Source organism: Chrysochloris asiatica, unplaced genomic scaffold (genome assembly GCF_000296735.1).
Source record: "Chrysochloris asiatica unplaced genomic scaffold, ChrAsi1.0 scaffold00026, whole genome shotgun sequence".
Taxonomy (NCBI): domain Eukaryota; kingdom Metazoa; phylum Chordata; class Mammalia; order Afrosoricida; family Chrysochloridae; genus Chrysochloris; species Chrysochloris asiatica.
The window spans coordinates 18,488,015-18,501,768 of NW_006408544.1; the positions used below are offsets into that span (position 1 = coordinate 18,488,015).

Consider the following 13,754-nt stretch of genomic DNA (forward strand, 5'->3'; position numbering starts at 1 on the left):
GAGACAAGGAGACGGACGGGTTCAGGTCATGAGCCTGGGATTTCAGCCTGGATCTCTGTTTCTCTGTGGCTCTCTCTGCCCACCTTTCCAAGCCAGGCCTTACTCAAACAAGCTTGGGGCAACAATCAGGGAGCAAAGGAACTGGCACCAAGAGGGGACCATAGAGCTCCGGATAGTGGTCAGGACCAGGGGCTAGAACAGACTCCAAGCCAAGGAAGGTAGGGCTCACCCAGAGTGATTCCATTGGGCCATTCAATATTGTCTGACACCAGTGTTTGTCGGTCCACACCATTGAGTCCAGACTTCTCAATCTTGGCCTGATATCCCCAGTCAGACCAATACATGAACCTAAAAAAGAGAAGATCCCAGTGTGACTGCTGTCTGGGGCCAGGATTAAGTGGTGTGGGTCACATTGCATCAATGATCCACTGAAAACTCAAGGAGTGTCTTTTGTGGTGACTGGCAAGATGTTTGAAATACATTGGAATCATCAGATCTTAGAATTAGCAGGACTTCAGCTTCTACCTCACTGGAGCTCCTGGGGGGGCAGTCTCTGTGACAGCAACCCCCAGGCCTGGACCAGTCATCCACTACTGGCAGCTCTAACTAGAGCCCTAGAATGTCAGATAGGAACAGTCCTATCCACGTTCTTTCCTTCCCAGTTTGCAGAGGAGAAAGTGGCTGACCTACCCAAAGTCATAGAGTGAATCCAAGTGAGAACACTTTCCAACGCTGCTGATTTGTCTGGAAGCATTTATGCAGTGCTTCCTGTGTCAGCCATAACTGAGTAGACTCCCCTCATGTTCTTACATTTGTCCATACAGTCTAATACAGTCTACAGAGCTTTGACAAATGGAAACGAATTGTCACTCAGGGGCGGGGGAGGGGGGCGCGCGATCCACGCAGAGCCGGGCCCTGAGGCAGGTGGAGCAGAGGCTGCTGTGCCTACCATGGCATAGAGTGACTGCACGGCATGATGCCAGCCCTACAGACACTGCCGTTTTTAAAGCTGCAGTGGCTTTTCCCATTGCTCTTAAAATAAAATCCCAAAACCTTACCACTCATTACAGGGATTAAGCATGCCTACCCCTCCACCTATCCCTCCTAAGTTTACAAACCCTGTACCTGCCTCACAGGGCATTTCTCAGTGCCTCTGGGTCACCAACTCCCTGCCACAGATCTTCGCAAATGCTACTGCCTCTGCTCTTTCCCCGGTTCATTCTCAGCTGAAATGGCTTTTCAAGAGAGAATCTTTCTCTGATCCCTCAATGCAAGAAGGCTTTGTCTGCTGTTAGCTCTCAAAGCACCCTCCTCTTTCCTCCCACAGCCAGCAGTGATTCAGTGGTGCCCATGACGCTGGGAGCTCCGGAAGGGCTGCCTCCTCATCTGTCCTGTCTCTCACTTTGTACCTTCCTTGTAGTCAGTGCACAGCACATCACTGTGAAGTGCCGTTGAGTCAGTTCCGAACCATAGCGACCCTGCATAGGGTTTCCAAGCAGCGGCTGCTGGGTTTGAATCAGTAAACATGTAGTTAATGGTCCAATGCTAATCCTATAGCACCAGCTACGTCAGGAATTCATGCATGGCACAGAGTAGGTTTATTTAATATTTACTGAGTAAAACAACAATTTCTCATAACAGTCAGATTTTACAGAGACGTTGACTGTAAAATGACTTCACTAAGATTAACTCCTGGTATGGTGTTGTAGGATCAGCACTGGACTGCTAACCACAAAGTCAGAGCTTCAAACCCACCAGCCTTTCCTTGGAAACCCTATACAGGGTCGCTATGAATTGGACCCGACTCAATGGCACTTAACAACAACCGCAGCAAGATGGCGTCATTAGTTGAGTCTTCACATTCAACCACCTGGATGCCAAAATCTATGCACTTTGTGTTTGCCAAAACTGGCTTTCCTGAAACCTGGTGTCAAGTCAAGGCTAACTCTGGGCTGGGGCGCTGAGTGATTGTCCTGGAGACCTTCCAGGTCTGCAGATTTATATTCACCCTCCACCCACTCTGCTCTGTCCACTCAAAAGCCGGCCCCTACAGACCACATTCATGGGACCAGCTCTCTTGCCTCTGGCTTCCAGTTGGATTCAGTAACATACAGGGAGGTGGGAAGAGACTGAGGACACAGTATGGATCCCCCTGATGCCCTAAATGTACGTTCGCTTCTGGTTGATGCTTTAAAGGGGACCCTCTCAAAGTCACTCTCCGTCTCAGTTCTGGTAACTCTCCCAGCTCTTATCCCCTCGAATCTGCTGTTATTAGCTCTTACCTACTCCTTTGTAAATAGTTCTTTCTGTCTTTTTAAACCTTTCTCAAATTATCCTATTAATTTTTAGGATAATTAGCAGTAGGTTTCCTGTTGGGGCCCTGACAAATTGGTTCACAATGGATCAGGCTGAGCTGGGGTAAATATGAGGGGGCTTCAAAAAGTTTGTGGACAAATTCCATTCTTTTTTAATTCAAAATCTTCAAGAACTTTTTAAAGCCCCTTCATATATGGCTTTGGGGACAGAGTATGTCAGGGCAGTACCAGAGCTACGTGAGGGCAGACAGGGAGCAATGGTTCCTCACTGATGGGGCTGAGATGAGGGTGAGGGGAGGTGCTCAGCATCAACGGAGAACTGGAACTGGGTGGGGCACCTACCATGCTCCCTCCCTGTGGCTGTTAGGCACTTTCCTAGGCCAGGCATCTGCTCTCATGCCACCCCACAGCCAGCTGCCCTTGCTGGCAGCGCAGGGTTTAACGGGTAATGAAAACACCAGTAAGGAAGTGGGTGATCCTGGTAAACGAAGTATGATGTTGTTGTTGTTGTTAAGTGCCGTGGAGTGACCCTGTATAGGGTTCTTATGAGCGGCTGGTGAGCTTGAACCACCAACCTTGCAGTTCAAACTGACCTTGCAGTCCAGCGCATTAACCTGCAATGCCACAGCTGCTGAAAAACCAATGCTGGGGACATCATTACTGAAGAAGGTGTGTGTGTGTATGTGTTGAGTGGAGGCTGTCCTGTTCCGTTCAGAACTCCTGCCCCAATACTGAGGTGTGGGTCAGAGCAGCGCAGCCTGGGTGGTGAAGGGCCCGAGACTGGGCGATGGGTTCAGGGATGGAGGATGGAGGTAGGCACCTGGAGCAGAGAAGACCCAGTGATCTTGGTCCTCCCTCCCAGCTTGCTGGTTACCGTGTAGGGCAGGGAGTGGGTATGCTTATTCAACTCTAGAGGCCAACAGAGGAATTCCCAGGGAGGCAGATTTGGGGACACAGAGAAAACAACACAAAACAAAACAAAAAGTTCTAAAAACAATGCAACAGGCCCTATGGGAAGTAATGAGCTCTCTGTCGTCGAAAGTATACAAGCAGCTACCAGCAGCCTCAGGAAAGGCTTTCTGCCTCAGGAGCTTCTCCAGAGCCCTGATGTAATGAGTGAGAACCCTGATGACCAATGCACCAAGAACCCCGGGTCAGGGATGACCAGATGGAGTGGACCTCGTGGCCTGCACCAGACTATGAGGAATGAGGTGGGAGAATAGACGGCTTGAGGGTGCACACTCACCCTCGCAGGGGGTCGACAGCGATGGCCCGGGGTTCACTCAGGTCCCGGCTGAAGAGAGTGCATCGGCGGCCACCGTCCACTGTGGCCACTGAGATGGTCTTATTGCCCGAGTCAGTCCAGTAGATGTGCTTGTGGACCCAGTCCACTGCCAGGCCTTCTGGAGAGTGCAGCTGCTCATCAATGAGGACCTCCTGCTCTGCTGGGTCGCTAGCCTTGTCCATGTAGGCACTACAAGCAACCATGAGGCAGGTGTTCCACTCACAGGCCCATGAGGAGCCAGCTGTGACCCTTCTCTTCTCCTCTAGGCCAGGAACATGGCTAATTTCCATGCAACACGTACTCCCTGGGCTGCCAGGGTGGGGTTACAGGCTTGAACTAGCCACTGTTCCTGGCTTGGAGGAACTCCTAGTGGGGATGGCCACTTGCAGCCAGACAATTATGAGGCAGTGTGATTACAGGAGACACTAGAACCTACGGCAGCAGAGAAATGGGAACAACTTTGTGTGTGTCCTAAAGGATTCGTTCACATAGGACAGACAGAAAGGCATTTCAGGCCGAGGGAACAGCACACACAAAAATCTAGAGGTGAGAATGTTTGCAAAAGTGAGATGTTCAGTGGGGCTGCCTATGAGGGAGGGTCTGGGCGGGATGTAAGACTGGGGATAAGTGTAGGCAGGGCCCCATCTTGAGGGCTTTGAGAGCCATGCTAAGGAATGAGGACACTATCCTGGGGTGATTATTGAATGGTTTAAAACACGTCAGAGGACACCATCAGAAATGCATGAAATGTGGAATCTGAGAAGATGCCAGGAAGGGGAGAGGGTAAAGGCAGGGAGACTGGTTGGGAGGCTGTCACAGCATCCAAGGGAGAGAAGAAAAGGGTCTGAATGGGAGCCGTGCCACTGAGAACGGAAAAGAGGCCGAAAGCACAGGAGACACATAGACAACATTCGTAGGACTTTCTATCTCCCATATGCTGTTTTTCCTTCTCCTCGGCACCCTCTCTCTGGGTGATTAGTTCTGCAACGTTCACTGTTACCCAGAACTCTCTGACTCCCAAATCTCCAAGGCAGACAACTCTCTTAGATTCTGGACTATAAAGCTAATCAGCTCCCCTTGACAGCTCCACACACCCTTCCAACTTAACATGTCCAAATGGCTTACACTTCAACTTCCAGCCAAATGGGACAAACTGCCTAGCACATTCCCTGTTCCTCCTGCAGTACTTCCCATCTGTTATGGACTGATTATATGTATCCAAAACATGTGTTCTGAATCCTAACCTCTATGTGTGTGGTTATAATCCCATTTGTGAATGGACTATCATTGTGATTTCATGAGGCTGGATCAGAGTGTGTCTTGAGTCAATCTCTTTTGCGATATGAAAGAGATTGAACAAGCAAGCCAGCAAGCAAAGATGGAGGAAGACTGTTAAGGAACAAGGCCCTTCCTTCAGAGCCGACAGAGAGAAAGTCTTCCCCCCAAGAGCCAGTAGCCTGAATTTGGACTTCTAGTCTCCTAAGCGGTGAGAACATATATTTGTTTGTTAAAGCCTCCCACTTGTGGTATTTGTTATAGCAGTACCAGAGAACCAAGATACCATCTGAGAACAGCACTGCCGACCAGAAAACCTCCTAGCTAACGCTGACTCTTCTTCCTGCCCCACACATCCAGTGTGCCATCAAACCCTGCCTTTTAGTTACCACTATTGGCAGGAACTGAGCTAGTTCTGTTTCTGGGTGTGTGAGTGTGGGCTGAGTGTGTCTTTGCATTAGGGGTAGGTATCTAGTTGCCATTTGGTACATTTGCTTCTATCCATCGATCTATCCACCATCATCCATCCATCCATCCATGCATTCATACTATCAATCCTTCCATCAGTCAGTGTCTAGTCAGCAGCATTCCTGCTTGGTAGATTTCAGGACAAAGTGAGAACATGATGCCTTCCAGAAGGGGAGCCGGACATGAGGGAGGCAGGCTTGTGGTATCTGACAGAGACAGGGAGGAACCTCCTTGAGTGTAGGAACAGACTTAAGAGATGGTCTTCCTAATTGACACAGTCCTCTGACCACAGGTTCCCTGAAGGGTTGGACTGAGAGTAGTGTTGTCAGGAGACGTCCTGAGACCTCCTCTGTACTTCCTCTCATAGGTGGCACTATGCTATGAGTGGGATCCTCTAGGCAGGGACAAGCTGTGTGTGATCCACCACACAGAGTTGATCGCTGTCTGAAATCCTCCCCAAAGCCAGGGATCTCTTCCTTTCTGAACATCTCCTGTGTCTTGCACGTTCCCAACAGGCTGCTGGAGAAAGCCCAGCTATGTGGGCCCACAGCTGCTCTCCCCACAGCTCAATTTAGTAGGAGACAGAAAGTTGCAGGTGGGCCCAGGGGGTGAGGTTCTATTGGTTCCAAGTGTCCCTTCCCAAGCCCCAACTGTGTCCTGGGGATCCTTGGGGCAGAGGAGGTACAGAAGTCACCCTTCCACATGGCCCTGCCTGGCTCCTCCATCAGAAGCCCCACACCAGGCTGCTCACCTGTAGATCTTGCGGTAGGAAAGGTCACACCAGTAGATGCGATTGGTGACAACCTCGACGTCCAACGCCACGACGTTCTTGAGCATGGGGATGAGGCGCGAGTAATCCCGCTTCACCAGGTCGATCCTCCGCACCTCATGCCGGTTGGTGAAGATTAGGGACGGGCTCTTGCCAGCTGCCACACAGGGAGGGTGGGAGAGAAATGGTCACCGAGAGGCCTGGAATCTGGAGACTAAGACTTTGCACTGATTTGCTGGGTGATGTGGGCAAAACCTTTCCCATGATGCCTCATTTTCCTATAAAATAGGGATAATTCCTACCTCACAGGTTAGAGAAGCAGATGAAAAGTAGGTATAGAAACCATAAGGTGCAAAATATCACACTTAACAGTAGGATTTCTATTCTTATTAGAAACAAACTCCCTCAAAGTCATTTGTTGTTAAGGGTTGTCAAGTTGGTTCCAACTCTTAGCGAACCTGTATAGGGGTTCCAAGGACTGGCTGGTGAGTTTGAAACTTCGACCTTGCAATTCAGTGCTGATCCTAGAGCGCCACACCAGGATTCCCAAAGTTGTTTATAAGTTCCCATTTCCATCTGGGGTCTGCACTCAAGGCTTTCCACAGGTGGCCCTGAGCTCCCTCATTCCTGTACACATCTTGACCCCAGTCACCTGACTGCCTATCCTGACCTTGCAATGATAGGCTTCAGTGCCTTGGGAGCCTTTGCTGAAGCTGTTCCCTTCATCTCAAATACTATTTCTCCCTAATAATTACCCTATTTCTATTTGGGGACCCACTGCTTATCCAAGGGGGCCACCTGAGCAAACAAATGTCTGAGAAAGATGACTGAGGCTTCAGGAGAGATGACAGCCTGCAGGACCAGAGCTGAGACTGGAGTGGGGAGACTCCTCAAGGAGGTTGTTGGGAGATGTGAGTTTATGCAGAGTGGATGTGAAGACACAGCAAGAGATGAGGCTGCTGAGATTGACTGGGGTCAATCACGAAGCACCCTGTGAGCTGGATGAAGTCTAGACTTTGTCCTGAGCCAGTGGAGGGATGGGACATATTTGACAAATGATTAGATTTTAGGAAGACCATCAGTAACCTAGATTCCTGGCCATTGTCCAGAACCAATGGGGGCCTAGCCTGGCTTCCCTAGCCTCTCATTAGATGCCTATGGCCACTCTCAGGAATCACTGCTGTCTGAGTGATTGTCCCTGGAGGTGCCTGCCATCTCACACTCTTGGTTTCCAGTGGACACTTCTGCCCGCAACCTGGTCCCCATCACTGTACATCTGGGCCAGGATCATGCATTCCCCAGGGGCAGGGTGGGAGAAGCATTGAGCCCTGGAGATTCCAGATAGGTGTGTGAGCGGTGTGTGGTGGTGGAGACTATTTCAGAGCAGGTGGGAGACGAAGGGAGGGGGCACAGACAAACAGGGCTCCCAGAGGAGGAAAGGGCAAGGAGGCAAGCTGGACTCTAGGCCCAGCTCTGCCTCTGAGAAACTTTGAGAACCTCCTGGCCTCTAAATGACAGCTGTGGTATTTACCTTCCTGAAGGTAGGAGCTGGGCTCCAGGCTATCTGAGGTGACTTCTACTGAGATCTGTGACTGACAGGCACCCTGTGTATGAGCTGAGTTTGTGTAAGTACACTTTAGGTATTTGTGAGGACGGGCTTTGTACATATATTGTCTCCACTGTTCCTACATAATCTGTGTATTACACACTCCACATGGCTACATGTTACCTGAGATGTGCTAACGTCTGTGTGGATATTGTGCAGTTTGGGTGGTATGTTTTTGGGGTTGAACTACAGGTCAAGTACTGTGGTTGCTGTGTTGGAATAATCTCTGTGTTATATACTATATTTATGCATCTAAACTCCAGACTCATATGAGACTCATACATCTAAGCGCCTACTCAACATCTCGGCTGGGATGCCTACCGATTTTCTTCAGCTTAACACATCCTTAACAGTCTAACCATCCACTGACCTTGCTTCTCTCTCTTCCATTCATATCAATCTTACTTCTCATATGTTCACCTAAAGCCTGGGAGTCATCCTTGATGCACTTTTTTCTTCCATATCCCCCCATTCACGTCCTACTGGATGAGTTTCAGAGTTTAAAGATTTGCAATCTGTCTACTCCTCGTTACTCCCCCTGCACCACTCTGGTCTGAGTCCTCATCAGCTCTCTTCTGGATTATTGCAATAACCTCTTAAATTGCTTCCCTGCATCTTTCTAGTCCCCAACCTGCTAGTCTCAACAGAGGGAGCCTGATAAAGCGTAAGTCACACCATGCCCTCCTCTCCTGACAAATCTCTACTGGCTTCCTCTGACTTAAGGTGAAATCCACAGCTGCTCCTTATAACAGCCTAGACAGCTCTATGCAATCTGCACGAGTCACCTCTCTGGTTCTATGCTCTGTTCTCCTTGCTCTGTGAGCACTGGCTTCCTCACCTGTAGACTCCTGCCTCAGAGCCTTTGCACTTTGTCCCTTCTTGCAGATCATTTCAGGGTTCACTGCTTCCTCAGGATTTCAATATTATCCTCCCAGTACTGCCTTACTTCTATCTGAAACTGCAGCCAACTGCCCTCCTGGGTCCTAGCCCCTTCCCTACTTTCTTAATCCCCTTAGTCCTTACCACAGCTGCCATGATTTCCATTTCACTTTTTAATCTTATTTCTTATCTGTCTCCCTGACTGCAATGTAAGCCTCATGGAAGGCTGGCAGGGATTTGTGTCTGTTTTGTTTATGTTGAATCTCCAGTGCCTACAGTTAAGTTAGGTTTTCAATATAAACAACGGAGTCAATTGAATGAATTCGGTTGATAGAATTGAGCAGTATGTAGTGTTTAGGTCTGCATGTTTTTGCGTGGTCGCAGTCAGTTTGTGTCTATACATTGCGAGTTGAATGAGTGTTGTTTCTGTGGGTTGAGCGGACTGCGATGTACAGTTAGTGTGTGGTGTGGGGTGTGTGTGAGGTCTATTCCCGCTTCAAGCAGCGTGTGTAGCCTGTGGACATCCCCTCCCAGCATAACAGAAGCACGCTGCTTCCCGTGACCCTGTTCCCACCTTGGGGGCTCCATACCAACAGCTTTGCAGTTCTTGGTCAGTGTGTCCATCTCATAGCCTGGGTAGCACTCGCACTTAAAGTAGCCCTTGTAGTTGACACAGATCTGGCTGCAGGCGTCTGGGTCCTCGCACTCATTAATGTCTGTGGGGAGGAGCAGGCGTCAGAACCGGCAGGAGCATCTGCCTCTACTGGGGGGCGGGGGAGGGGCTCACCACCACAAGTCTTCTGGTCCAGGAGCCGGAAGCCTGCTGGGCACGTGCACTCAAAGCCAATCTTGAGGTCTGTGCAGATGTGGGAGCAGCCTCCATTGTTGTGCATGCACTCGTTCAGTCCTGGGGAGGGATGCAGGCCTGAGGGTCCAGGAGCCCAAGCTGGGGTCGGGCCAGGGCAGGGTGGGGCCTAGAGCAGAAGCAGCGGGACTCCCACAATGCTAAAGCCTGGAGGGTTCTGCCATCTCCCTGAGCCTCCCCTTCATCAACCCGCTGACTGGGCAAGAAGAGGGACAGGCACTTGATCAAGGCCAGACACAGGATGGGGGGAGAATGGAATCAGAACTCAGGTCCCGGTATAGGTATAGCTCCAGGCTGGAGGCAGCTGGGCCTTCCTGGGTGAGCCTAAAACCTCTGCTTTCACAAACATGTCTCTTGCAATGACTCCTTCTTGGTGACCTCAGAGTTGAAGGGACCTGCATGTAGGCCCAACGTTCACTCCCAGAATCTTGCAGAGCTCACTGCTTCCCAGTCGCCTGTTCTTGCTCTGCTGTGTGGGGCTGGCTTGGGTCCAGATACTCCCTCAGCATCTCCTCCTCAGAGCACTGGTTTTGAGTCCTCTGCCATTCAGGTTCCTTTCTGTAGACGCACCCCGTCTGGGCAGGATGCAGCGTTAATCTCCCTGAATACAGGGTGGTCCCTATTAAGCTTCTTTTAATCTGAGACTCCCAGGCCTCCCTTGTTTTTTTTTTTTTTTTTAAACAAGGAGCTACTCCCAAGTCATTTCTCTCCCACCTTGAAGGAATACAATGCATTGTTTTTTCCACCTGCTCTCCTCCTGACACCTGCTCCTATTCCTACACTCAGTCATGAGCCTGGTGCCCCTGCCCCCCTCCCACCCCCACCCAGCTTCCTTACCGCCTTCTGGCGGGGCCCTAGGAGAAGTCTGGGAGACCAAGAACACAGCTCGCCAAGTTCTCACAGTGTCCCCAGAGCTCCAGAATCACACACAGCAGGTTAGTTCTGCAAGCCAAGGGAGGGGCCACACCCTCCCCTCTGCCCACCAGACACAAGCGCCAACACTGCAACCAAGCTGAGCTGAGCCAGCCCGCCCCAGGCCATGCACAGCTGTGGGCACCCCACCTCCAGGCTGAGCCATGCTTAGCGAATGTCCCCTTTACCCCTGGGCCTCCTTCTGTTTCCCCGGGACGTTGGAGAAGCTGAAAGAACAAGACCACAGCAACCCCATGACTGGGTGGCCATGGGTGGAGGGGAGGGGAGGTGACCCAGTGTCAGATCCAGGACTGGGAAGCTTGTCTCTTGAGCCACAGTAGTTAGGGGATGCTCCCTGCGGGAATCTTTCCGACACTCCAAGATCTCCCTGAACTCTCTGGTACTGGTACCATCCATTCATTTGTTCACTAACACACCCACTGCTTCATTCATGCACCCATTCACTTCCTCACCCCCTTGTGCAAGCAGCAGAGCTTAATGACTGTTCTATCCCTGTCACCCCCTTCCCTGGGTGGCCTGCCCAGGTCCTGAGCCAGCATGGAGAGTGACGCTAATGGGAAGTTTCTGGTTCTTCCCCATTCCAGCCTGAGGTGATTCTGCTGGGGAGTCTATCTGGGGGGTCTAAGTTCTGAGAGAATTTGAGGCTGCCCTGGAAAGAAGGAATTTTCCCACTTTCCCCAGCCCATGCACACACCTGCATGCACACACAAGCTCACGTGCAGAGGCAGATGGGCCACCGACTCCACAGGCATATTCGTAGACATGGGACACACGCGGAGACAGATGCATGCATGCCCCTGTCTTATTCAGGGGGTCATGGGCACAGCAGAGACTGTCCTCTCACTAACACAGGGACACAGAGGGCACACACAGACACAAACACATGCACGCATACGTCTCTCGGTGAGCCATGCAAAAGGGGAAAGCCGAGAGTTTAGCAGGTCAGCACTGAGGTGGGAGGGGAGGGTGGTGAGACACAGCTGCTCCTGAGCCCTGTCTCCCTTTTCCTTTGGTTCTGCCTCCTGAGATTTCTCTTGGCAGGTCCTTTGTGTGTGTGTGTGTGTGTGTTTGGTGGTGGGGTGGGGGCAGCGGTGTGTCTTCTCCTACAAGCCCAGGTGGAGGCTGAGTGAATTTTGCCCATGTATTCTTCCTGTCAAAATGAGTTCTTTATCTTCAAAAGGAAAAGGAAACATGCCGTTCCAGGGAAGCTCTGCAGCATCAGCTCCTCTGAGCCTTCAGGAGGGTTGGTGAGGGGCAAAAGCAGGTTTGTAAGGGAGGGAGGGGCTGATCCAGGCTCTTTCTTCCCTGGGGGTCTTTGGCCAAATCTCTCTCCATCTCTGACCTCATGGTATCTACAGAGGGATGACTTGATCTTTGAATGTTCTCTGGGATGTCCACCTTACCACTTGGTTAGCCTTTCCTGTTCTTTCTAGCCTGGAGCCCACCGTGACATTTTTAGACATCAGGGCAGCTCCCTCCGTCAGTTTCTTAAGCCTGTTTAGCTTGTAAGTCTGGTGTTCCCAGCCACTCTGAGTTCCATAGGCCGAGGATGGTGTCATTTCCTATGACTGGGTCTACCTACCTCACCCAGGCCTGGAGGAAGCCAGATAGCTCTGGGATGTATCTCAACTGGCCACTTGCCTCCTGTTCCACACCTCTCCCACTACAGGGCCTCTTGTGGGGCCTGGGAGTCCTCAGAGGTCAGGGCCTTGACTAGTTCATCAGGGCAGGGACATCGAGGACGAGAGAAAGTGCCAGAGTAAGCACACGCTCAGAGTTTAAATGTGGAAGGAGTGAGGAGCAGAGACCAGGCTTGTGAAAGGAAGCAGTCTTAAGAGCATTCAGGCCAGGAGGGAAAGGCCTTGAGTCTGGTAGGGGTGGCAGAGCAAGAGGCCCCAGGACAGGGCCTGAATCCAGAGAGAGAGCCAGAACAGAAGGCAAGGAAGTACAGGTGAGTGAGGAGGGCCAAGAGCCCGAAGTCAGGAGTAGGGAGCAAGGGAGGATTAATTTGGCATGGAGCAGACAGGTACTGTACCACACTCTTTCTGAGGCTCATCCGACCAGTCCCGGCAGTCCCTCTGAGCATCACACACTTTCCCGCCGTCCACGCACTCGCCACTCTTACACTGAAATCTGCGGGGAGCCTCACAGGTAGACTCTGTCAGGCCAGACAAGAGAGTGGATAATACCTGTGAGGCCTTGGGCAAGAAGGGCTGAGACAGGGTCTGGCTCCATGGAGGCTATGGAGTGCCAGTCCCAGGTCCTGCTGGTCTCCAGAACAGACAGCTCACAGGCAGGGCTGTGGGTGCGCTGCTCATAGAAGGCCTGACTAGGACCTCACGGCCATCTGAGCAGCATCTAGCTGGGCAACACTATGAGTCTGGGTCTGATCTAGGGACCCTGCAAGCTCCTGAGGGAGGAGCTTTACCCCACAATCCTGGATAGGAGAGGGTGCCTTACTGCCCACTCCTTACCATTCCTCCAGGTGACCAGTGTGGCAGGATTCCCGTTCCTATTAGTGGGGTGATTAGAAGAGCCATTTGATAATTAAAGGGGCTCCTAGGTGAGCAAGACTCAGTCGGCTACTAGGAAGGTTGGACAGGGATGAGTGGGGGGAATGGATTTCCTGTGGTGCGTTTCACATGCCCCTAGGTCTCTTTTGGCTTTTGCAAAATCCTTAGAAATTCAGTTCTGGCACCACTTGTACCCCAGGAGACAGAATCCAGGTGATTTAGGGGTCAGTGATACTCTAGGGTCAGACACATTGCAGGGCGCAAGGGGAGATCTCACCATTCTTTCTCCAGAGCAAAGGGAGAGCCCCTCTGTCCTGGAAACCCAGTCCCCTGGCCTGCCCCACGCACCCTGCAGGCAGCCGGCTTCATCACTCCCATCGGCACAGTCCTGCTCCTGGTTGCAGCGCTTCATTGCAGGGACACAAGTCCCATCTTTGCACAGGAACTCATCCCCACTGCAGGTCCCTAGCGCTGCCGGGAGAGCAGTAGGGGAGGGTCAGGATCAACAGTATCTTCCCCATCCAGAGCCATGCCCACCCCTGGCAGGAACAGACGAGAGTGGCTGAGTTTTGGTGGTCCTCCAAGGGGACCGGGCCAAGGCACCGCCAATGTACAGATGGGGAGACTGAAGCTCAGAGAGGGGAAGGGCCTTGCCCAAGTGGCAGTGCCAGGACAAAAACTCAGGTCTCCTGTTTTCCATCCACTGCCTGTCCCCAGTGACTCCCTTAGGGCAGCTTGTTAGCTCTCATTTGCATCTTGGTACACTCTGCTTAATAGCTCATCTGGCAGACCCTTCTTGAGCAGGGAGTCAGGAGCTCAGAGACAACTTGGCATAACCCCCCTCCT

General features: G+C 51.6%; 1 protein-coding gene across 1 annotated transcript in view; it reads right to left on the reverse strand.

Moving 5' to 3' along the window:
- LRP8 (low density lipoprotein receptor-related protein 8, apolipoprotein e receptor) overlaps positions 1-13,754 on the reverse strand; it is an 89,654-nt gene that overhangs the window by 15,142 nt on the left and 60,758 nt on the right. Inside the window, exons 8-13 of the mRNA XM_006839867.1 lie at positions 13,257-13,379; positions 9,385-9,504; positions 9,188-9,313; positions 6,095-6,269; positions 3,562-3,789; positions 230-348 (exon numbers count right to left, since the gene is read on the reverse strand). Of these exons, the coding sequence (XP_006839930.1) occupies positions 230-348; positions 3,562-3,789; positions 6,095-6,269; positions 9,188-9,313; positions 9,385-9,504; positions 13,257-13,379 (891 nt within the window). The remainder of the gene's footprint in view (positions 1-229; positions 349-3,561; positions 3,790-6,094; positions 6,270-9,187; positions 9,314-9,384; positions 9,505-13,256; positions 13,380-13,754) is intronic.